This window comes from Populus nigra, chromosome 14 (assembly GCF_951802175.1).
Source record: "Populus nigra chromosome 14, ddPopNigr1.1, whole genome shotgun sequence".
In the NCBI taxonomy this organism is placed as follows: domain Eukaryota; kingdom Viridiplantae; phylum Streptophyta; class Magnoliopsida; order Malpighiales; family Salicaceae; genus Populus; species Populus nigra.
In genome coordinates this window covers 11837928-11860632 of record NC_084865.1, presented here as the reverse complement: position 1 = coordinate 11860632, position 22705 = coordinate 11837928, and the positions used below count along the sequence as shown (strand labels likewise).

Genomic DNA, 22705 nt, shown 5'->3' with positions numbered 1-22705 from the left:
ATAAGGGAAAGACACCAACGACCTCGCCATAAAGAGTCCACGGCCATCTTTATTTTTATATTTAAAAAAAATTAAAATTAAATTTTATTTTACTTTAAATAATATTTTTTATATATTTTAAAATCATTTTAAGATTTTAATATCAAAAATAATTTTTTAAAAATAAAAAATATTATTTTAATATATTTTTAAGTAAAATATATTTTAAAAAACAATTATTCTGACATCAGAAACACTGTTATTACTGGTGACTACTTTTAAAATAAAAAATAAACAAACTCTAAATTACTTTAAATTTCGTAAACGGAGGCCTGGGACCATGTATGTGCTGACCTGTCTTTGGTAATTATTGTGTGTTTGGTTTAATTTTTATGGTTGAGGTTGTGGTAGGGTACAACCTATTTATGCATAAAACTCAACCATAAAAGCTAATTTTTCTTGTTTTTATGGTCTTTTTAATGGGTTCCACATCCACCATCAACCTCCACCTCAAATACAAACACACACAATTTTCATGGCTGTAGTACAGACACCTTTGTTGAATTGCCAAACTTTCTAGCTATGTATCCTTCCTTCCTTGATTGGACACTGCCATTGGTCGATGCTGTTTAATGCAGATAATTAACTAGGCTAACTCTCAGCATGCAAATTCATGTTGTTATGATTATTATTAGAATAAATTAAAGCAATGAACAAATCATCTTATATAATCAAGTTCTTAAAAGAAATTTTAACAGATGCACAGTTCTCTCTCTCTCTCTCTATAATATACAGATTAATCAAATATATATATATATATATATATATAAAAGGGACTACTTTTGAATTAATTTTTCTTGGAAGTATATGAGATAAAGTAATCCATGGCGGCTTTCTTAACTCTTGATAATTAATTTCTGTATGGATGTGTGCTAGCGTGGCAGGCGCGTTTATAAAATACCATTTCTTATAGATATGGTGTCCCTGTTGTTCTTGTTGTTGTTGAGGAAGATGAGATTGCTAGGATTTAACTTGTTATGCAGGGAAAAAATCTCACTGATATTTTTATTATTTTTATGATTTAGGTGTTTTCTAGTTATCATTTTAAATATGATAACAATCTTATAAAAAAATATTTATTTTTTTGAATCTTTTTGCACCAACTCGTGAGATATTAAAAAATTTGATTATATATATATAAAACCAAATTATACGATACTCATACTAATTTACCCAGTTATTATTAATCGTTAGCTTTCTAGTTATCTAGAGTCTTTGAACTAAATTAAAAGTATGGTTCCCCTGTCACGCACTGAAAATGGATCACTCTATCTCCATGGTTGAACTAAATTAGGAAGTATGGTTCCTAAAATGTATTTTGGAATTTTGGACAGTATTAGTATTCTTATGAGGTTATGAGGTTGAGAATGATAAATCTTATTTTGATAATTGATTTGTGTAATTTTCATTTTAGTCCCTTCATTTTGAAGATTTACAATTTAGTCCCTGAATTTTGGAAAAATTACAATTTGATCCCTAAAAAGTAAATTGAGATTCTGGATAGAAATGATGATGGGTTATGGGTGAAATTTTAGTATGGTTATGTATTTCTAACATTTACAATTTGGTCATCCAATTTTAGTAAAATCATGTTTTGGTCCCTAATTTTAAAAAATTATCGTTTCAGTCCCTAAACTTAGAAGACTAAACCTTGTTTTCTTTTATGCATTGGAGTCTTTTATTTATGCTATTTTAAGTTGTTTTTTAGTATATTTTTCATTGTAAGTACTTTTAATGATCCTTAATAGGATTTCCAGGTCTTTCATCTGATATTCTTTTTACTTCTATATTTTTCGAGTGAGTGAGTGAGTGTATATATATATATATATATATATATATATATATGTTGATTATATGATGAGTATAACTAGTTAATTTCTTAAATTTTATATATGTTGCTTTATTTTCTAAGTACTCATCTATTCTTGAATTTGCACTCGTATTTTGTTGAACTAAATTCTATTCAATATGATATACATTGCTTTGATAATTATGTGAATATCTATTATACCTTGATATGTGCACATAATGTTTTGTATATATAGCTGGTGAGAGAGACACTAGTATGTGGCAACTAATCCTCCTATAATGGTTACTTTCGAGTATCATCTGGTCACCTTTGAGTGTCATCTAGTCACCTTCGGGTGTTACATGGTCACTTTCATGTGTCATCTGATCTCTGACATGTATTACACTACTTTATGATAATATGCTTAGTATGTATATGTATATCAAGATAAATCGACTTGCAAACTTTTTTTTTTATTCGAGGAAACCCCACCCCCCGGAAAGCGCACTTTGTGGGCCCAGGTGAGTGAGTAAAACCCCAGTTATCCCAGGCTCTTACAAGAGGTGCACGCCCTGACTCGAACTCAAGACCTGCTGTGCAGATCTCAAACCCTTTGCCACCACGCTACACCCCTTGGGGACGACTTGCAAACTATTAATATCTAAAATGTATATTAAATGTTATTTTCTCTCTGAGTTGGTTGAAGTCACCCCTTATTTTTAATATTATTTCAGATTCTTAGTTTCTAGCAGGTGGACTTTGCTGAGTGTTCCTACTTCTTTAGTTTTGATCGGTATGTTTTGCTTGTTTTGCAAGGCTTTTCTTTTAGTTTTGATTTGATCTCTTAGATGCTCCACTATTACTCTGTTTTAATTAAGTTTGAATTTTGACAATATAATGAGTATTATGGATTATTGTTTTTATTTTAATTACTGATGAGAAGTTTTGAACTATTATTTGTTTTCATTAGTTTTGAATAATATAATATTTTGAAAGATTATAAAATGCTACATATTTTTAAATAACTTGTTCTTTTGATATGTCCTTTCTGAGGCTTAGCATAAGTAAGATGTCCTTATGACACCGATCTTGCATTACCGGTCATAGACCTGAGATTCGGGTCATGACAACATCAACTCATAGGCAGGGGAAGTTTTTCTCCCTTGCAACACCACTCTCTCGTTCTCTCTCTCTCCCCTGGCATAACTCATACCCCCTTACCCTGCCACCATCATGAAAAAAAAAGGCGAGCCATGCCCCGACCACCTTACCCTGTGCTTAGACAGGGTAAGGTGGCCATTTCCCCTAACCTCCTATAAATATAGGGGGAGAACCAGAAAATAAAGAGGGGGGAAGAAAGGAGAAGACAATGAGGATTTTTAGGGAAAAAACAAAAACAGAGAAGGGGAATTCTGAGAGTTGAAAAATAGGAGGGGACGAGACTGAAACAGGAAGAGAAAGATGAGGTGAAAAACAGAGACAAACAGATATGGAAAGAAAGAGAGGGAAAGGAGAAATACTGGAAAAAAGAAAGGAAAACAGAAAATAGAAGAAGAAAACAAATGGGAGAGAACAAAACAGAAATAAAGAGGAGGAGGGCATGAAAAATACAGAAAAGGAGGAACATAAGCAAAAAACCAAAGGAAAGAAAGGAAAAGAACAAATTTGTGCCTCTACACAAAAAAGAAAAAACTATAGTGGCCATCGTTTTTCTTCTCACCACCGCGAACCACTGCCATTCTTCCTCTTCGCTACCACTAGCAGCATCGTGAGTCATCGTCAGGTCTGCTCTCACCGGCCCTTCTCCTCTCTCTACTTTTGCTGCCTCGCCATCTCCAATGTTCTGCAAAGTAAATAGTGAAGAGTGAATTAATTGAGTCCCTAGACTTGCAAATTCTTTTAATTAAGCTCATAATTTCATTAATTAAACTAATTTTAAGCTTAATTAAGCCCCTAAACTAATCCATTCTTCAATTAAACTTCCAATATCATTAATTAAACCGAATTAAAGCTTAATTGAAACCCTAGACTTGTTAATTCTTTCAAAATTAACTCTCAAAATAATAAATCCAACATGATTAAACCCTCAAAACTTCCAATTTGTGTTGTCTTAACTCAAATTTCAATTTTCTTCATTTTTTTGGTGAATTTATGTTGTCAAAAATTGGGTTATGACAAAGAATATTATACCATGCATTTTTGTAATCTTGATATGAAAATGTTTGAGAAAAATGTTTTGAGAAAAATGTTTTTGTGTAATTTTTTTTTATTTGACTCACAAGGAGTGGGAACTTCTAAAATCCTGCATTTTGAATAGGCAATTATGTTTGGATCATTACGGTTTGGGGTATGAGTTACTTCAATAAAATCAATGTCTCTTGTAATAAACTCATAAAACTATCTGGTTTTATCAAGTGTTTTGGTAAGTAATGAAAGTTTACTAGGAATATTGTTTTGTATGTTTCTTTAGAAGTTTGTTTTAAGGATTCAAGTTCTAGTATTGTAATAGAAAGAGTTTGGTCTTTGGTCTGGTATTTGTATTTCCTATTATTAATATCAAGAAGATTGTATATGATATGGTCTTAGGTTGGGTGGTAAGGTTGAATTAGTAGGGACTAGTGAAGTATTGACAACCAGAGAAAATAAATAAAGTCTTGGTGATGAAAGGACATATGGCTTTGGTATTTGGCCAAGAGATTGCTATATGATCTAGTTTGTCTTGATGGTGCTAAAAGATTTCTTAAACTTCCTTGATGAAAGTTCATTGCATAGGAAGATTTTGTTTCTTTGGAGAAGGTGTTGGTGGCCTTATAAGAGTGCCCATTATTAGCTTTTATTGTTGATAGTAGTCTTGATCAATTTTTTTTCCATGTAAGAATTCTCTTGTCAAAAAAATTAGGAAGATAATTTAATTCTCCTTTGATATGTTCTATTTGAAAATCATAACAAGAAAGTATTGCTTGCCATCTAGAAAAAAATTATTTTAAGACAATATTTTTGACATCTTTTTGAAGAATTGTTTTTAAAGATTTACAATCAACTTGTATTAAAATGTTGACAAGATTATTTTGGAATTTTAGAACACATAAAATAATAGATAGTTTTTTTTAATAGTAGAATAATTCTTTTGAGATCCAAGTCAAATACCTTAATGATATCTGCTCGATTGTTCTTTGTCTTTTATCTTTTATTTTAATATTATTTTATATCTTGTTCTTTTTCTTTTGTCTTTTGTTTTAATATTACTTAATATCTTGTATAGAGACATTTGTCTCGACTATGTGAAATGTTTTAGGGTTTAATATTCCTAAATATGAAAGAGTTTCAATATGTATTTTAACTTGTTGGACTATTAAGGTGTGTTGAGACCACATTGGAGGATTCTTTTCTAATCTTTGGTACAAGGATGCATAGATTTTTCTAAGGTTTTTGAAGAAATCTGCTATATAATTTAGATATAAAAAAACAATCTTTGTAATTGATTCTTGTCCTTAATATGTTTAATGGTCCGTAACAATATTTTTGCATTATATAATATGTTTAAAAGGTCTTTTTATTGGGTATTAGATATCTAATTCATTTTAAAATTTTATGTAATGGTTCGTAATTAATTACTAATATTGGTATTCCTAGTTATATTTCTACTTGTTTATTGACATAAAAATTTTTAGTAATTCTTCTATTTTCATGGAATTCATTATTTATTTGAATAGCTCTTGTGTTTCATCGAAATTGTTTAACAAGTTAATGTCATTGTATGCTTCTTCCTTTCCCAAAAAACAATACGTAAATTTGAAAAGATTTCCTTTTCAATTAATTCTTCTTGTTGTTTAAATTTCTCTTTGACTTTTTTTGTTTCTAATTGCTTTTTTATCCTCTTATAATTAATATTTTTTTTTAAGGTATTTGATATGATTTCTTGCGTTATTGATTATATTGATTTTGCTTATGATGTTTTCTTTAATATAATTAATTTTCTTTTCTAATAGAAAATAAACAAATTCAAATATTACCTTTTGTCCTAATATTATTGGTTAATGGTTTTTTCTTCTTCTAAAACTATATTTTTGAGTTTTTGGTATAAATATTTCTTTAATTCTGGTTCCTCTATTTTTTTCTTTTAATTCTATTAAAAATTCTTTGTCTTTGGTACAAATGCTTCCACAAACTTGAATATCATTTTCTTCTTCCGATTCTTCTGAACTTGAGAGACTTTGTTGACTCTTCTTGGATTTCGTGTATTTGTTCTTGTATATGTGTGTGTGTGTGTGTATATTATAGAAAAATATATATCTTTTTTTTTAATGTCTAGACATTGTTTTTTATGCCAAGAAAAATATGGATCCGTGCCCGTGGAGCAGCGCCGGCACATATCTATTGTCTTGGGTTTTTTAAAATTTAGACAGTCATTCTTTCCTAAATTAAAAATAAAATAAAATTAAACAGCCAATTTTCTTTGGGACTTTCAATTTATGAAGGTTGGAGTCACCGTGAGCCATATAGGCTACTCGTAAAATGGGCCCAAGCCTAGAGACGAATTGTCCACAGCACAGGAATAAAAAGGCTGATTTAAATCGAAGCCTCAAAACTAGGTATTTTTATGAGTGCATTGTCCAGGGCAAGTGATACCACCGCCTGCCTCAGCCTCCTCCACCGCCTCCCTACTTCACCTTTACCTTCAAATTTAACTAACACCGTTCCTCTCTGCAGCTTCAAATTCCATATCAATCATAGGTGTAGGCATAGGCATAGGCATAGCTTAATCTCACCTCCCCTACTCAAAACACCCAACCCATTCCCCTCCATGGCCCACTCTAATAATCCCAGGCAGGCGCATTCACCCATCCTCCCCCCTCCCCCTCTTTGCTTTTTTAATTTGAATTGATTCTTAATTTGTAAATATTAAAAATTAAGATTTCTCTTATGGTACAGTTCTGATACTGTGGATCCTACTTGTGCTGAGATTATTGTAGTGCGTCACGGCGAGACGGTGTGGAATGTTGACGGAAGACTTCAGGTTTTTATTCCTCAAGTTTTGAATTTCTTTGCTTAAACCAGCTTAATTAGGTTTTTTTGGTTAATGATTCTGTTGTAGCAATCAAGTTGTGGTTGATTAATTCCAGTGAGACTGGATTGTGTGGAATCCAGCAATTATAGTTTAAACAAAAATAACAATAACTTTAATCTGTTATTAAATCATTTTTTTATGATATGATATGATTGCATTAGAATTCAGTGTTATGAGATTGCATGTTGGTTGCTATGTTTTGGCAGGGACATATTGATGTGGAATTGAATGAAGTTGGGAGAGAACAGGCAGCTGTGGTACGATACCAATTTGTATTTCATGTGGGGTTTATTAGCATTAGCGTTTCTTGTTCTCATGTTGGAAAATTTTCTTTTTTAACTTCTTGCAGGTGGCTGATAGACTATCCAGGGAGTTTAAAGTCTCTGCTGTATATTCTTCTGATTTGAAGAGAGCTTTTGAGACAGCAGAGAAAATCGCTGCTACTTGTGGTATTGCTGAGGTATATTACTGACGTGATTAGACTATGGTTTTGAGTTTTGGGTTTGATTTATATATAATTTTTGGTTAGTTATGTATTCATTAATATAACTTGTTTACCGGCCGGGTCTTTACCTACATGGCCAGGTTCAATGATGTTGTTTATGGTAGTTCTGCCCTGGCAATCTTGAGCCATGATTTGGAAAGTATTAAACTTTGTGGAATGCATTCTAATTTTTAATTTTATTTTTTTCTACATATTCAATTGAAATTCAATCACAGGTTATTAAGGATCCTGACCTACGGGAAAGACATTTAGGGGATCTTCAAGGCCTTGTCCTTCAAGAAGCTGCCAAAGTTAGTGCTGTGGCTTACCGGGCCTTTAAATCCCACAGAACCAATCAAGATATCCCAGTATGTCAGACTGATCTCTTCTTTCAAACATCCTGATTATTTGGTGCAGTATCTCTTTATTGGAAAGTCCTAATGGGTCCATTACCACATTTCAACCTTGACTCTTTGTAGGCATCACATTGCTATGTTTAAAACCCTAAATTTTGTGAAACTTATTAGTTCAATGAGTTCCCTTAATTGTTTGTACTAATTGTCAGTCTATCTTGTCAATTCTCTCGGCACAGCTGTTATGAATATTATGTCATATGTGCGATCTTCTCGTCTTTCTTACCTATCATGCGTATTTTTCATCCTAGCAAGATCGTCTCCTCTCATCAAATCTCTTCTTAACTCACACGACACTCTACTCAGACATTACTTGTTCATAACACTACCTCTTCATGCTCTATTACCTCGCCGTGCATACTTTCTCAAAAAATCTATGCAAGGCATGTGTCATGCTTGAGGAAAGCGACCAGCCAAAAAGCAAAGAAGTTTATAAATTAACATTAGGAAAATGAGCAAATACAGAAACAAAATGCATTGAAGAAATTTGAGCTCTTTTGAATCTCTTCGGGTCTTTATGATGAAACTCCTCTAAAAGCCCTGGAAAGTATACTAAAAGAAGCCCCAAAGCTAGTTTATCCCAAAGCAGTTGCTTTTATGTAGGTTGATTCTTTAAATTTCTTGAATTTGATTCAGAACTAGTAGTTACTCTGATTTACTACATGTCAGGGTGGTGGAGAAAGTCTTGATAAACTTTACGATCGCTGTACATCTTCATTGGAGAGAATTGCTGCGAAGCATACAGGTATAGTATTAGTAAAGAGTAACAACATCTCGTCTTTAGTTTTGGTGGAAATCATTTGATAGTATGACCTTATTTTCTAGTACAAGTGTTTGGAAAACTTTGCATTTTAGGTGCAAGTTAAATATATAATGTTTCCTGTTTTGAATTGCAGGAGAGCGAGTTGTTGTGGTCACTCATGGGGGTGTCATCAGAGAACTGTACCAACGAGCTTGCCCAAATGGAAAGTCCGGAGGGAGGGTATTGAACACGTCTATCAACATCTTCCACATATCTGATGGGGATCGTTGGACCATTAAAACATGGGGTGATGTTAGCCATCTCAATGAAACAGGATACCTGAATTCTGGTTTTGGTGGGGACAAAACATCTGGTTAGTTTCTTCATGGCGTGCTGGAGTTCTAGGATGAGAAAGAAATAACACCATTATGGAAGACACTGTTCTCATGATCTTTCATACAATCTAGGGCCCTAGGTATTTTTATGACCATGTCAAAACGTGCACAAATCAATTCTTCATGCTATGATAATTCTTTATCTGAAGCATAAAAGGGGGAATCGCACCTGGCAGGCCATCTTTTGATTTCTAGTTCTTTTATAACATGGCATTTTCCAATAGTTGCGACAAGGATCTGCGTTGTGCTTTGTGAAACACGTTGGTAGAGGTTGCTTGAAACCGACTGTTTACCTGAACCGCATGGCACCCATGGATGAAAAAATTACAAGGGGAAAACAGCTCATCGGATTGCATGCGTTTCTAATCATACAGGTTTTTCATTCCTTGATATGGAAAGATGTGTTTGGGGCAAGGAGTGGGAATAATGGTGTACAGTAACCTTGTTACAGTGTATAATCATCACTGCTAAAATTTAGTTTAACTAAAGTTATATCCTGGAAAGTGAAATTTTTTCATGTTTGTTTATAATTAAAAAAAAGATAGTTAATTAAAAACTTTTTTCAGCCAAAAAATTATTTAACTTGGTTTTTAGAAAAATATTTTTTTATTTTAATATACTTTCTTAAAGTTATAAAAAAAATTAAAAATATCTTCTAATTTGTTGAATATATCAAATTTGACTTTTAAATTTTTTATTACTATATATTTTGTTTTGAATTTTTAAATGTTTTATTTTTCAATTTCATTTCTTATAATTTAATTTAATTTAATTTTATATTAATTTTATTCTCTATTTTTATAATTGCTATTTGTTTTCTCTTATTATTTTTTAATATATATATATATATATATATATATATAGTCTTTATTATTATAAGTTTCTATTATTTTTATTGTTATCTATTTTATTTAAAATAATTTGTAAAATTAAATTTTTTTTAATTTCATCATATTTCAACTCTTTTTTTTCTTGTTAGATTTGAACTTTAATTTTTTGATTGTTTTTTATTTTATTTGAAATAATTTATAAAATTAATATTTTTAAAAAATTTATCATCCTTCAACTTTTTAATTTTTCTGTGGTTCTTATTTTTTAATAAATTCAAAAAAAGTATTAAGAAGTTATTTTTCAACTTATTTTTTATGGCATAGTTAAATATTAAAAAGTATTTTTTTAATTTATTTTTTATAAAATTACCAAATATTAAAAAATAATCTATTTTTTAAAAATCTATTTTTTATGAGAAACTATTTTTCAAAAGAAAATCATTTTCTAGCAAATAAATTTAAATTGAATTTTGTTTATGTGGGATATTGCACAACCTCCTCCTCCTACTACTATTATTTTTATTATTATAATTAAGGAGGGGAAATTATTGTTTCCTAGCATTATTTAAAAATATTTATATTTTTTTGTTTTTGTTTTTTAACATTGAATTTATTTGGGATTAAGGTTTATAATTTATTTTGATTTTTTTTAGGCTATCTAAATTTCATAACCCAGATCACTTGTTTTGCAAGTTAACTCGATTGAGTTGAATTTTTATTTTATTTTATCTTTCAACATTTGAGTTGATAAAGAATTAAATTTTATAATTTGTTTTTTTTTTTCTATGAGGTTATTCTAATCTCATGACTCAAGTTAAAGGTTTGTAGGGTTAGCTTGGGTTGACTTGAGTTTATTTATTTATTTTTAATTTTATCTTCCAATAATAAATTGATTGTTAATTGAGATTTATAATTTGTTTTGATTTGCTTTCTATTGGATAATTTCATGATTCAGGTCTGACAGGTTAGCCTGGGTTCACTCGAATTTTATTTTTTTTATTAATTGATTTTTTTAATTTTATTTTTCAATATTGGGTTAATCAAGAATTGAGCTTTAATATTTTTTTTATTTTCTTTCAATGAGGTTATTACGGTCTTATGACATGTATCATAGATTTGATATGTTACCTAAGTTGACTCGAGTTGTAGATTGTTCATATGAACTTGGGTTGACTCGAGTCGATCCACTATATTGTAATCTCAGTATTTAAAAAAATAAGATCTTGTTTTGAGATTTTTTAGTTAAACTATGTTTTTTGTTTTCGGTTGTCTAGATTACCTTTGGACTTGCTAAATCGATCGGATCATATGAGTCGATCCCTATATAGTTTTAATTTTTTTTCTTTTTGAAAACATGTTACAATACTTAAATATATATTTTTTAATTTTTTTCAAAATTAATCTGACGTCTTGTGAAACTTAGGTAAATGATATACTAATGTTGTAATTGGCATAATAATTTCAATATATTGGATAAATTTGCCCTTTACTATTATTTTCATCCATTCCTCCCCCAAAAGTAGAAGCAAACAAGGAAAAACCATCACAACTAGAGGGTTTATTTATTTATATTTTTATATGACTCGCCAAACATGTGGTGTGAATGCTAATAGTTAGTTGTCAATATTTACTAGAGATAGATTTGTTTTAGTTTCAAATGTTTGAAACCAATTGAACTGGATTAAACTGATTCAACTAGCATTTTGAAAAAATAAAAGAGAGTATAAAATATAAATAATCTAATACTAACCTAGCCGTCGTCCCCAATCTTATCTTCTCCTCTCCATCACACTATCTTCTCTCTCTTAACCCAAAAGACTTGCTTCTAGAGTAGCTGGTTGAGTAGATTTGTTTTCCTTCTTATCTTCATCGATTTCAAGCTTTTATTTTTCTTGATATTTTATGGGGTTTTTTATTTTTTTCATCTTGTTTTAATTTGCAACTCTAGTTTTGCTTGTATGTTAAATAAAATTCAATCACGTCTTGACCATGTAAACTAAAACAAATTCTTGAATTTTGTTTTTCATGTCATTTTTCTTCTCTTCATGGTTGTATGTATATCTTTTGTTCACATAGATTGTAAAAATCATGAGGTTCCAAAAAGGATTGAATAATTGTAAGTTTACGTTATTTATCTCGATCACATTTCTTGAAAAAATTGGATAAAGTATTGTTTTACACGTCTTGAAACTAATGATTCAATCTATGAACTTCGGTTTAACTGATGAACTTCTCCTGGGCTTACAAGTTTCTTCTCGGTTTCATTATTTTTTAACAGTATAAACCGAACCAAAACCAGTTAGTTTGAACCGATTTTGGTTTTGAATTTTAAAAAATAATAATTTTGGTTTGGGTAATTTTTTCATATAAAACCGAATCAAATCGAAAATGATCACCTCTAATATTTATTACCACTATTACAAGCTTATAGCCGTCTAAAAAGGAACACCACCATGTTAACCCCTGATTTTCCTTGGCCGTTTTTTCCAAAAAAAATCATTTCTTTAAGAACCAAAATGAATTTTTTTTTCTTTTAACCTTCAAAAGTCAATCTCTTCGATGCTCAAAATATGCAAACAAAGATTATTAAAAAAAAACATTTTATCTCTATACATGTATTACATTTTTTTTTCTAATCTCACTAAACTAAATTAGTATTTTAAAATTAAGATAACGAGAGATTCAACTCTTGAATCAAGTTTAATTTTTTGAGGTGGTAGTTTTTCTATAAAAAGCTACTTTGTTTCTTATCGGACCATTCAATCTTCTATAATTAGGCCTAAAAGTTATTGTTTGAGTTAATTATATTATTTTCCTAAGATTCTTTCAATTTATTATTTTTATTTGGACTATGTTTTAAATTATTTTTTTTACTTCAGGTTGTTTCCTAGTAGAATTAGGTTTTCCTGACCTATTTAAAAGTATTATAAACTTCTTGATAAGAAAACTACCATATACTTAAATTTTCAAAAATAAAATTATAAATTTAGAGTTGATATTTGTAACACCTACATCAGAATAAACATCTACATAAATACATGATAATTATGGTTCTTCATACCATAAAGTCCACTTTCCTCCAAATTGACAGAATGATGTTTGAAGCATGATCATTTACAAACTTTAATGTTTTTAGCCCTTTGAAAACTTTTTTTCCTGCCTATTTAAGTATGAAAGTGGCTTTATACTTAGCAAGGACACCATCAAATTGCAACCTAGTTCTATGTCTCACCAAATCCGTTGTTTCTTTTATTGTCATAATTTAAAATCAGCACAAAATTCTGCAAATATAAAACCTATGTCTTGTTTGTTTTCAGGAATTCATTTTCCTATAAATCATTTTCCTCACTTTTCTATGTTTAGTAAACATAAAGAAAGTTGGTCAAGAAAACTGAATTCCGGTCAAAGAAAAAAGTAATGTTTTATGGCAGGAAGGTGTTTTCTTTTTCTTATTCTAAGAAAAACACTTTTCTTTGTTGACAAAAAAAACATAACGACTATGTTCAGAATACAAATCCCCAACTCTCTCTCTCTCTCAAATCTCTTACAGAACAATTGAAGCATCTCTATCAGCTCTTCTTCCAGGTGATTTTTTTTTCCTCAAATGTCTTTATTGTCCATTACTAAGCTCTTTGTTATTAGATTTGTAATTATAAAATATTGGTCTTTGAAGATAAGTTATGATTTTCTAGTTATCAGGTAAAGATTTTTTTAAAAAAACTTTTTTTTACCTGTAGTTCATCTTGCTGTGCTCAAGACATTTTTTTCAAATGAGTTAGATCATAGTTACATGGTAAATGAGTTATATCATGATTTTTTTCCTACGTTTTTTCCTTCTAAGGAAACAAATGGAGCTTGGTTGAAAATATCTTAAATTCATTTATTTTTTCTACAATTCTCAAGGGTGATTCTTTCTGACATGAATTATGCTTGATATCATATCCTTTGAGGGTATAGGCGAGGCCTGTCTAAGTTCTAATAGTGATAAGAAAACATTTCTGACCAAAGTGCTGTGTGTTTTGGTTGAAAGGTCTTGGAGAACAACACTGAACACATATCTGATCTATCAACATCTTTCTCGTATCTGATGATATACGAGTGAGATCTGTTTTTTTTCTCTTTTTGGGGTCTCTTTTAGATGGCGTAGGAAATAATTTCACATTGTGGAAGGAAGACACTTTTCTCATCATCTTTCATCCAATTTGGTGTCTAATGGGCTTTCTGTCACAAATCAATCAATACTCGAAAATTAGAAAAAACAACAACGGCAACGCTTACAAAAAAAATAAAAATTGTCGGGGTTTACAAAGAAAAAACTCAATGAACATACTCTGTTAGTAGTTTTTGATGAAAATGGCGAGGAAATAAGAAAAATTATGTTGGTATTCCTGACATGTTAAATTACCGAAGGAGATTTCGTTTTTGTTGATGATTTTAAAAGAAATTAAAACTCAGTAATTCTATCTTCTTTCCATTTCTTGTTTTTATTTGATTTCAATTCAAACCCTTATTCTGATCTCTCTCCCACCCACTTTAGATTTCTAACAACCACCCAACCCTCCATCAACATATGCAACGTTCCTTTCTTGATTCATTTTCATTTTTGTTTTCTTTTTTATGATTTCTGTTTTTTAGTAATTTGTGTAGGCTATGTCGAATCAACAAATTGCTGATTATATACAAACTTCAAGCTTGTGATTGTTGGTGATGGTGGCATAACTTGTAATTTGAAGTTTCTTGATTTGGGTTTATTTTTGGTATTTTTTGGATTTGGGTTTGGTTTTTCAGCTTCTAGGTTTCCTTCTATTTAAAGAGGATTTTGATTTTTTATATTTTTTATTAAAGAATATGGGCATTTAAAAAAGAAAAACAATGTTTATTTTATGGGAATGTATTTAGGGTTTTTTTTTTTTTCTGGTGGGTTTTTGGATTTAGGGTGTTAGATATTTTTTTATTTTATTTTATGATAGGGTTTTTGATTTTTGGCTTCTGGGTGTTTGCTTAATGCAGGGAGAACAACATTTATGAAAAGCATCTAACTAGCCTTTTGTTAATATAATGCTGAAAGGGTGTTTGCTTGTAGAATGGAGTGATGCAGACTCAAGATGAACAGACTCCAAAGTTTTTCATGTATTCTTTGGTGAATTGTATCAGTTTTTGTGTTATGCAAGCAATAAGCTTAGCCTTTTCAAGCAGCAAACATGCTTCGTGTTCCACTTACTGTTCTGTAATTTTGTTCATCGATGACTAATTATTAAAGCTGTGATTGTTTTGATTCCTGGAACTAATTTTCTTTCAAGCAGCAGGCACGCAGATGATCATCTTCTTGAAATTTTGATACTGTGGCAGGATTTATCTTGCTTCTTTCGCTTTGTTGTTTTCTTACAAGCAAGTCGATAGGGACAGATGAACAGAAACATTATTGTTGATCTAGACTGAGTTTCCAGCTTTTGTTTATCATTCTTCTGTACCAAATATTGAACAGAAAGAGATTCTTTAAGTGTAAAATCTCTGTGCTTTTGTTTATATACAGTTTACAAGATTGGTTGTAACTTACTAATATGTGGGATTTGGAGAGAAAGGAGACTGTTTACCATCAAACAATTTAAAATTCTGTACAGAATATGGAATCTACCCAACCATTAGCTTTATTGCAAGTTTATTTGTTTAGATATTATTTTCTTATTCTGATTTTATTTTATGCTAATTGTGAGATGTTAATCAATGAAAAAAAAATGAAGAATTTTCTTTTGTGCTAATTGTGAGATACTAAAAAATATAAATTGAAAATTCCAACAAAATTTATTCGTCGAGAATTCATTTAGCATTATTCAATGCCAATAGATTATCCAACAAACAATAGATGATAAAAGCTAATTTGAAGTATCAGAAATCATCAATGAAATAAAATTATCAAAAATATTCTATAAATAATTTATAATACCGACAGAATTTTTCTCGTCGGCATACTCCAATTTTTTTTGTAGTAAATATTGTTGTGAGCATACTAAAATTTACAAAAACAAATTCCTCGTGCCGTTTTATAATTTGAATAAAGAAGGGGAAATTGCCAACGAGCTTGTAGCTCAACTCGTCACTCATGCCTGCCCTCCCTCGAGAGGTCTCAGGATTGCAAATCTTTTAGAGTTCAGTACAGTAATTAATTTTATGGTATGGTAATAAATAATGTGCTTTCAGCTGCATGAACATGCAGTTACAAATAAATTACACAATTGTAAACTGAAAACATATCATGATGATTTGTTGTTCGTGATCACATGGGAGCCCAATGGACTGATAAGGACCGATGTTACCTATTGCGAAACACATTGGAGGTGAAGTTGCATGACCCCGACATTTCACCTGCACCGCATGACATTTAATTAACAAGATGGAAAATATTGCAACCATAAGATATCATTTCTTGTAAGAGCATGAGATAGTCGGGTTTTATTCACATATCTGGGTTCACAAAATATATTTTTCAAGGAGTGGGGTTTTCTCGAATCAAAAAAATAATAATAATAAGATAGCACAGCTCACAATAATAATTAACATTTAGGTTGGTTCTTCTAACTAGTTTTATATGTTACGAAATAATATAAATTATATTTTGAGATTTTATTTAATAATTTAAATTATTGAATTGAATTGATTTTTTAATATGGTATCAGAACCTTAATAATCAAGCAATATTCAAAATTTCAAATCTCATCATCTCTATTTATTTGATAAAAATAAAGTACAAGGTAGTATGAGTCCGTGCAAGTTTTAAGCCCAAAGAGTTTTTACTTGAAAAAGTATGTTAAATAATAACATAAATTATATATTGAAATCTCACCTAACAATTTAAGTTATTAAGTTGAGATAGTTCTCTTAATGATGTCAAAACATTGTCTTAAGAGAGTGTTTGGCAGTGTGGTAGCGGTTGTTTTTCAAATAACTTTTTGTGCCGAAATACATGCCAATGATTTTTTTTATTTTTTAAAAATTATTTTTGACATTAACACATCAAAACGATCCAAAACATACAAACCATATTAAATTTTAACAAAAAAAAATTTAAATTTTTTGAAAACGCGGTTTGCACCGCGTTCCCAATCGCATTCAGTCAGCATGATCTGCATGCCCTCAGCTTGTCCCCAGGATCATATAGAGCTTGTCCCCAAAATCATACAGATTTAAACGTTGTGTGGGCTAAATTTGGTGTGGAGCAGTGTCGTGGGGCTGAGGGGCATGCAGCATATCAATTATCAAATGCTTCGTTAATTCTAAGTAACTGTTAATTTCACCAAACCAATTTCATTTGAAAGAAAGGACCACACTCAAATTCATGTTCAAGTAGGTGAGACGGCATGTGCAATGATAGGTGGGACTCTCTCTTTTATTGTATGCAGTGCAAGTTATCAAAGAAGGGGACACCTTCTCTCTTCTCTCTTCTCTCTTCTTTCTTTAAGCTTATTTCTCCTGGTTTTTATCTTTATTTGGACTTGAGAAAATAAAATTATTTTTTTTATTATGCCCGCTATGATCATACTATATAGTAAGGTGGTCAAATTTGATGCCTTGTAGTGGCTTTGAAAACAAATAAACATTTATACTTATTGGAAGAAAGAAACAGATTAATTTGTACTCGTTCTCGGGTTGTAAAGATTCTTTTCCTAGCCAACAGATCCTTTTTTTAAAAAAATAATAATAATTAAATTTCTGCTTGGTATTTTCATTCCAATTTTTACATAAAAGGGATATTCTCATAGTCTCCTTTAATATATGAATTTTTTTTATTAACGTGGATGTCCGGGTTAGTTTGCGCGTGTCTTAACTAATTCTACAGATCCTGAAGCTAACGACCATGTAAGCCTTCAGTGACCATTATATTAGCAACTACAGAGTTCGAACCTGAGATTACAGGGAAATCAAATCTCAAACTCTTACCACTAAGCTATCTAGATGTTAATATTTGAATTTTAGTGATTAAGAAATTAGGGATATAATTAACTCAACCTTCTTAACTAGACGCAATTTCCTATGTATTTGGTTAAATGAAAAAATTATATTTTAAAATTTAATAAGTTTTTTTATCCTCTACGAAAAGAAAATATTACTCGCAAAAAGGTTTGCTATATTTTGTCATCAAAGGGTCATTTAAAAAAAAAAATTCTCCTTGCTTTCATGTTGACCAGACACGTATTTGTTTATATAAATTATTGAGCTAAAAAATGTATATATATTTATTGGTGAAATAATTAAAATTTCAAATGCTCTTGGCAAGAAGCTTGCCGTAGTGTTTGTAATTATTATTATTATAGTTATTTTAAAAAAAATTATTTAAAAAATTATTTTTAAAAATAATCATTTTAAAAATCAATATAACAAAATATTGCATAATTTTAAAAATAAATAAAGATTTTTAAAAATAAATTTCGAACGAAAAAAACAAAACACTCTAATCATGCATCATCTATAGCTATAGTACCATCCTGTCATTCAGTTAAGTCAAATTAAATGCATTTTGTCATATTGAGGCTTGAGTTCAAATAAAGTGTCATTTCCTGAATCCACCATGGGAGGTCTTGTGTTCTTTACAGTGATTTTCTTTCCTTGGAGTTATCCGGCACCAACTTCCACTATGATTTGGCTCCAAAAGAGATGAGCATCATCATCATCGTCGCCATCATGCGCAGCCACAGCAGTCAAAACCTTATTCAACTGCTACCTTCGGCAGCTTTTCTGCAATGAATATGATTCTCTCCTTCTTCTTTCTCAGCTCAGCCACAGTATGAACAGTATGGCAGAACCTCATGACGACAAGATTGGCAAAGTGGAGTCACCACATGCTAGACAAAGTGCTGTGTATATAATCAAATATTTCCATTGACGTCGTAGTGGTTGGACACGATATCTAATTAAGCTGTTTTTACTAGTTTTCGTTATAATTTAACTATTAAATATCATATACAAATTATATATTTATCTAAAAGTTCTTCGATATGACTGAGAACAAAGTTGATGAGAGTTTATATCTTAATGATAAATTTTATCATATTGTAAATAGTATTTTTTTTTTTATCGTAATACAATATAATGTTTCAATCATAATATTAGGACGAGTTGATTTTTTTTCTTAATGTTATTTTGATCAATGTTACATATGCTATTTTTTTAATATATTTTACAATATTTAGAGTTGGAGTGTCACATAATAAAAAATAAAACGACAATAACAATATGTATTTACTTTAACAGTTGAAATAATAATAATAATAATAATAATAATAATAATAATAATAATAATCTTATAAAAAATGCCGATCAATCAAAACTATCTAAACACATCAATATAAATATTTTATCAATAAATTACGATGAAAAAAAATACGATGATATGTTACTTTTACAAATAGAAATACCAACAAATTTAAATCCATTAATTAAATCTAAAAATAAATTCATTTATAATATTTAATTTATGAATTATCTTCTCTCTCTCATTTTGTTTCTCTAATTTTCTCTAGCATTCCCTTCTAATTTTATTACAAGTCAACTCCGTGCTCTAAATTCAGCTACCCCCAACATCCTCAGTATTTAAGGCCTTTTGATTTAACAATGGAGGAAAGGATCGAATCCATAATAAGAAAATATTGCATTACAATCCAGCAATGCTCCGTATCGTAGTCAATCTCAATGATCACTCGAAAGATATTCATGCTGCCTTTGCCGGCACGCCTCAATTACACGTTCAGATTTGATCTCTTTTAATACTTGGGGTGGGAGATTTGAATCCCACCATTTCTTCAATTTATTAATCCAAGAATCTTTCATCCTTTTAATTTAAACTTATTATGTGGGATTTCCTAATTAATTTATTCCGTGATTTATTTTTTTCTTGCAACTTATCATCATCATCGCTCTGATTATTATTATTATTATTATTGGCCTTGCAATGTTCTTATTGATAAGGTTCAAATAAATTAATGTTTCTAATTCTGAGAATGACGACATGTATGGATAAGTTTTGTAGGGCAAGAAGGAGAAGGGAGAATGCGATGAGTTCAATGGCAGGTTGTAAGTGGGGAGCTGAATAATGAATTTATGATGATAGCATGTCAGTGGAACGGAACTGGTAGTAATAAATTTGTTTGATAATTTTAAAGTTTCATTACAAGAATTTTGATAAAAAGTAATGTGTGAACTTTATTGGAATTGAAATCTAAATTATTACAACCAACCACTATAGACTTGATGAATTTAATTTCATGATTTCTTTTGCCCCCCACTATAATATGGAGTTTAAATTTAAAATTCCGATCATTGGTTCCTCACCAAAAAAAAATAAAAAATAAATACTGATGTTTCCTTGGCTAAATGATTAAGGCACCATTGTATTTTAAAGATTTTTAAATTGTTTTTTATCTAAAAAATTCTAAGAAAATATTAAATTAATATTTTCAACGGCATTACCCAATTATATAGTTGGTAAAAAAAAGAATTTGCAGAGTCAACTGGAGTTTTGTATATTTTTTTATTTTTAATTAATTTATTTTTTTGTGTTTTGAATCGTTTTAATATGTTAATAAAAAAAATAAAAATAAAATAATATTTTAATATATTTTTAAATAAAAATTCCTTTAAAAAATATTTATAATAGTAACAAACACCATCTGAATCGGCAAAATCATGATCGGATTGAAATTGAAGGGTCTCCGCCAAACTATATTGATATATTGATACGGTTTCTGCATTTCACACAACCATATCTGTTTACTTACACGACAGATTATGTCACATGGCCACCTTAGATTTGCTGTACCACCACTACAGTCTACATGCATTGTAATTGGTTGACTTTCTTTTATAATCATAAGCTGGGCCACGACTACAATAAGGCATCAAATCCAGTGCCCGGGCGTCTTCGTTCAAAGGTAACATACATGTACTTTTATATATACATTATATTATATTTTAAAAAACTAGGAAAAATACGGGGCCTGTACCATGAACATAGATTTATTATACTAATCAATACAGTATAGATATAAAGTGTTTGTAATTTATAAACGACATTATAGCTTTATAAAAATATTATTTTTTAGTCAAAAAATTATTATTAGTGGTGTCGTCTTTTCTTTCTGTGTTAAAAGTTGTTGAATCCCAACACAAATTTAGCTTGGCAGCTAGATTCAAGTTGCTTCCAACAAGTGCTAGGTCTGGTTTAGTAGCTATATCTAACGTTATTGAGTCTGGTTTTCAGCCACACCCAAATATTTTTAATTTTATTTTTTTGTCTTTCTAGGTTTTTTTTCTTTTCTTTTATTTACTTTTTTCATACAATAAAGAGAAAATAAATTGATGGAAATATTTTTTTATATTGTATAAGAGCTGGGTGATGATAAATTTTTTTCACTTGAGGTTTTGCTGGATTGAATTGTTTTTTTCTTAGCGTTAAGTCTTGTTATCACCAAGACCCAATAACGTTGGGTTCAATTGTCCAGCTAGACTCAACAACTTTTGGATTTCTTAACCGTCCTATTAAGTCTGATTTGATAATTTTGGGTTTGGCTTTGTTGCCATATCCAATAGCATTGGGTTTGGTATTGTCATCAGACTCAAAACATTTAATATAATTTTTATATTCTTTATATTTTTTTAAAAAAATTATTATTAACCCTTTACGAAGATCGATCCAATGTGCTAGTATATATAAAAAGATAGCATACAAATACCTTGTTATTGTAAATAACCAAACCCTTCCACATTAAGTTAATTTACAATGATGACTTAGTTAATGTTTAAAATTATAGTAAATATTGTTTTTTAAAATATTTTTTATTTTGAAGTATATTAAAATAATATATTTTTTATTTTTTAAAATTTATTTTTAATATTAAGATATCAAAAATATTAATTTAAAATAAAAATAAAATTGTAGTATAAACACAACCTCAACCTTAGTGTCATGTGAAAATCATCAATTTAACTGTCACTCGATTTTGAAAATATATCAGCAAATAATAATAATAATAACACCCGTGACAATGCTGAAATTTTCCTTCATTAATTGCTCTCAATTTCATGTGAATAAAGCAGCTCCTTCTAATCATTTTTGATTGGTTACTGCACAAGCAAAGTACATCGTCACAGCTTAATACATAATTTATATCCTCCTTGTAATATAATCATTTATATTTCAAATCTCCACATTAATTCAAAAAATTATTTTAAACGAGAGAAATAGAATATTATAATAAAGAGCTAAGTTGTTTCTATTTTATTATATACTAAATCATGACGGTACAATTTAAATCTAATGAGTTAGATTAGCTAAAAATAGTCCAAACCTCTATTGAACCTCGAGCAATTTAAGAATAAGTCCTTCAACTCTTAATTTTCGAATTGGGCCTCCCTCCAACTATTTTTTATTTAATTGGATCCTTTTTATTAGGTTTTCATAAATTCTAAAAGTTATAAATACAGTTGACTTGTATGTTATTGACTTTTCAACTTTCTCAATGGCTAAAAATATCCTAAAACTTGGGAGTATTTTTCTTTTCTCGACAAAACTTGTTTTTTTTTTAAAAAATATTTTTTTATTAATATATTAATATATATCTTGATTAATTTCACGAATAGTAAAATTAACTAATAATTTAAATAACATGTTAGGAGGAAAGTAACAAGTCTTGGAGGGAAGAGCAAAGCATCCATAGATTTTGTTACGTTTTAGCTATTGAAAAAGTGCACTTGCATTGTTAGATGAAGAAAAAATTAATAAAAAACTTACTTTTAAATGAAAAATAGTTTGAGGGAATTTTAATCTAAAATTATAAATTTCTTTGATTGATTTAAATTTTATAAAACATTTTGAGCGATTATCCATTTAAATTTAATAAAAATAACTATAAGAAGATTCCACAAATTTAAATTTAACTCAAACTTTACTTATTT

General features: G+C 29.6%; 1 protein-coding gene across 1 annotated transcript; it reads left to right on the top strand.

The window, feature by feature from the left end:
- The first annotated feature begins 6409 nt into the window (after nt 1-6409).
- Nucleotides 6410-9163, top strand: LOC133672534 (phosphoglycerate mutase-like protein 4). Its single transcript, XM_062092968.1, has 7 exons — nt 6410-6655; nt 6761-6845; nt 7103-7153; nt 7246-7356; nt 7617-7748; nt 8463-8538; nt 8690-9163. Exons 1-7 carry the CDS (start codon nt 6429-6431, stop codon nt 8911-8913), a joined length of 906 nt encoding a protein of 301 aa, XP_061948952.1. The 5' UTR covers nt 6410-6428; the 3' UTR covers nt 8914-9163.
- The last annotated feature ends 13542 nt before the right edge of the window (nt 9164-22705 follow it).

Excerpts from the sequence above, each read along its gene's own strand:
- LOC133672534 (XM_062092968.1), top strand. The coding sequence starts at position 6,429 with ATGAGTGCATTGTCCAGGGCAAGTGATACCACCGCCTGCCTCAGCCTC. Across the intron at positions 6,846-7,102 it reads ATGTTGACGGAAGACTTCAG|GGACATATTGATGTGGAATT; the intron begins GTTTTTATTCCT and ends ATGTTTTGGCAG. Across the intron at positions 7,749-8,462 it reads GAACCAATCAAGATATCCCA|GGTGGTGGAGAAAGTCTTGA; the intron begins GTATGTCAGACT and ends ACTACATGTCAG.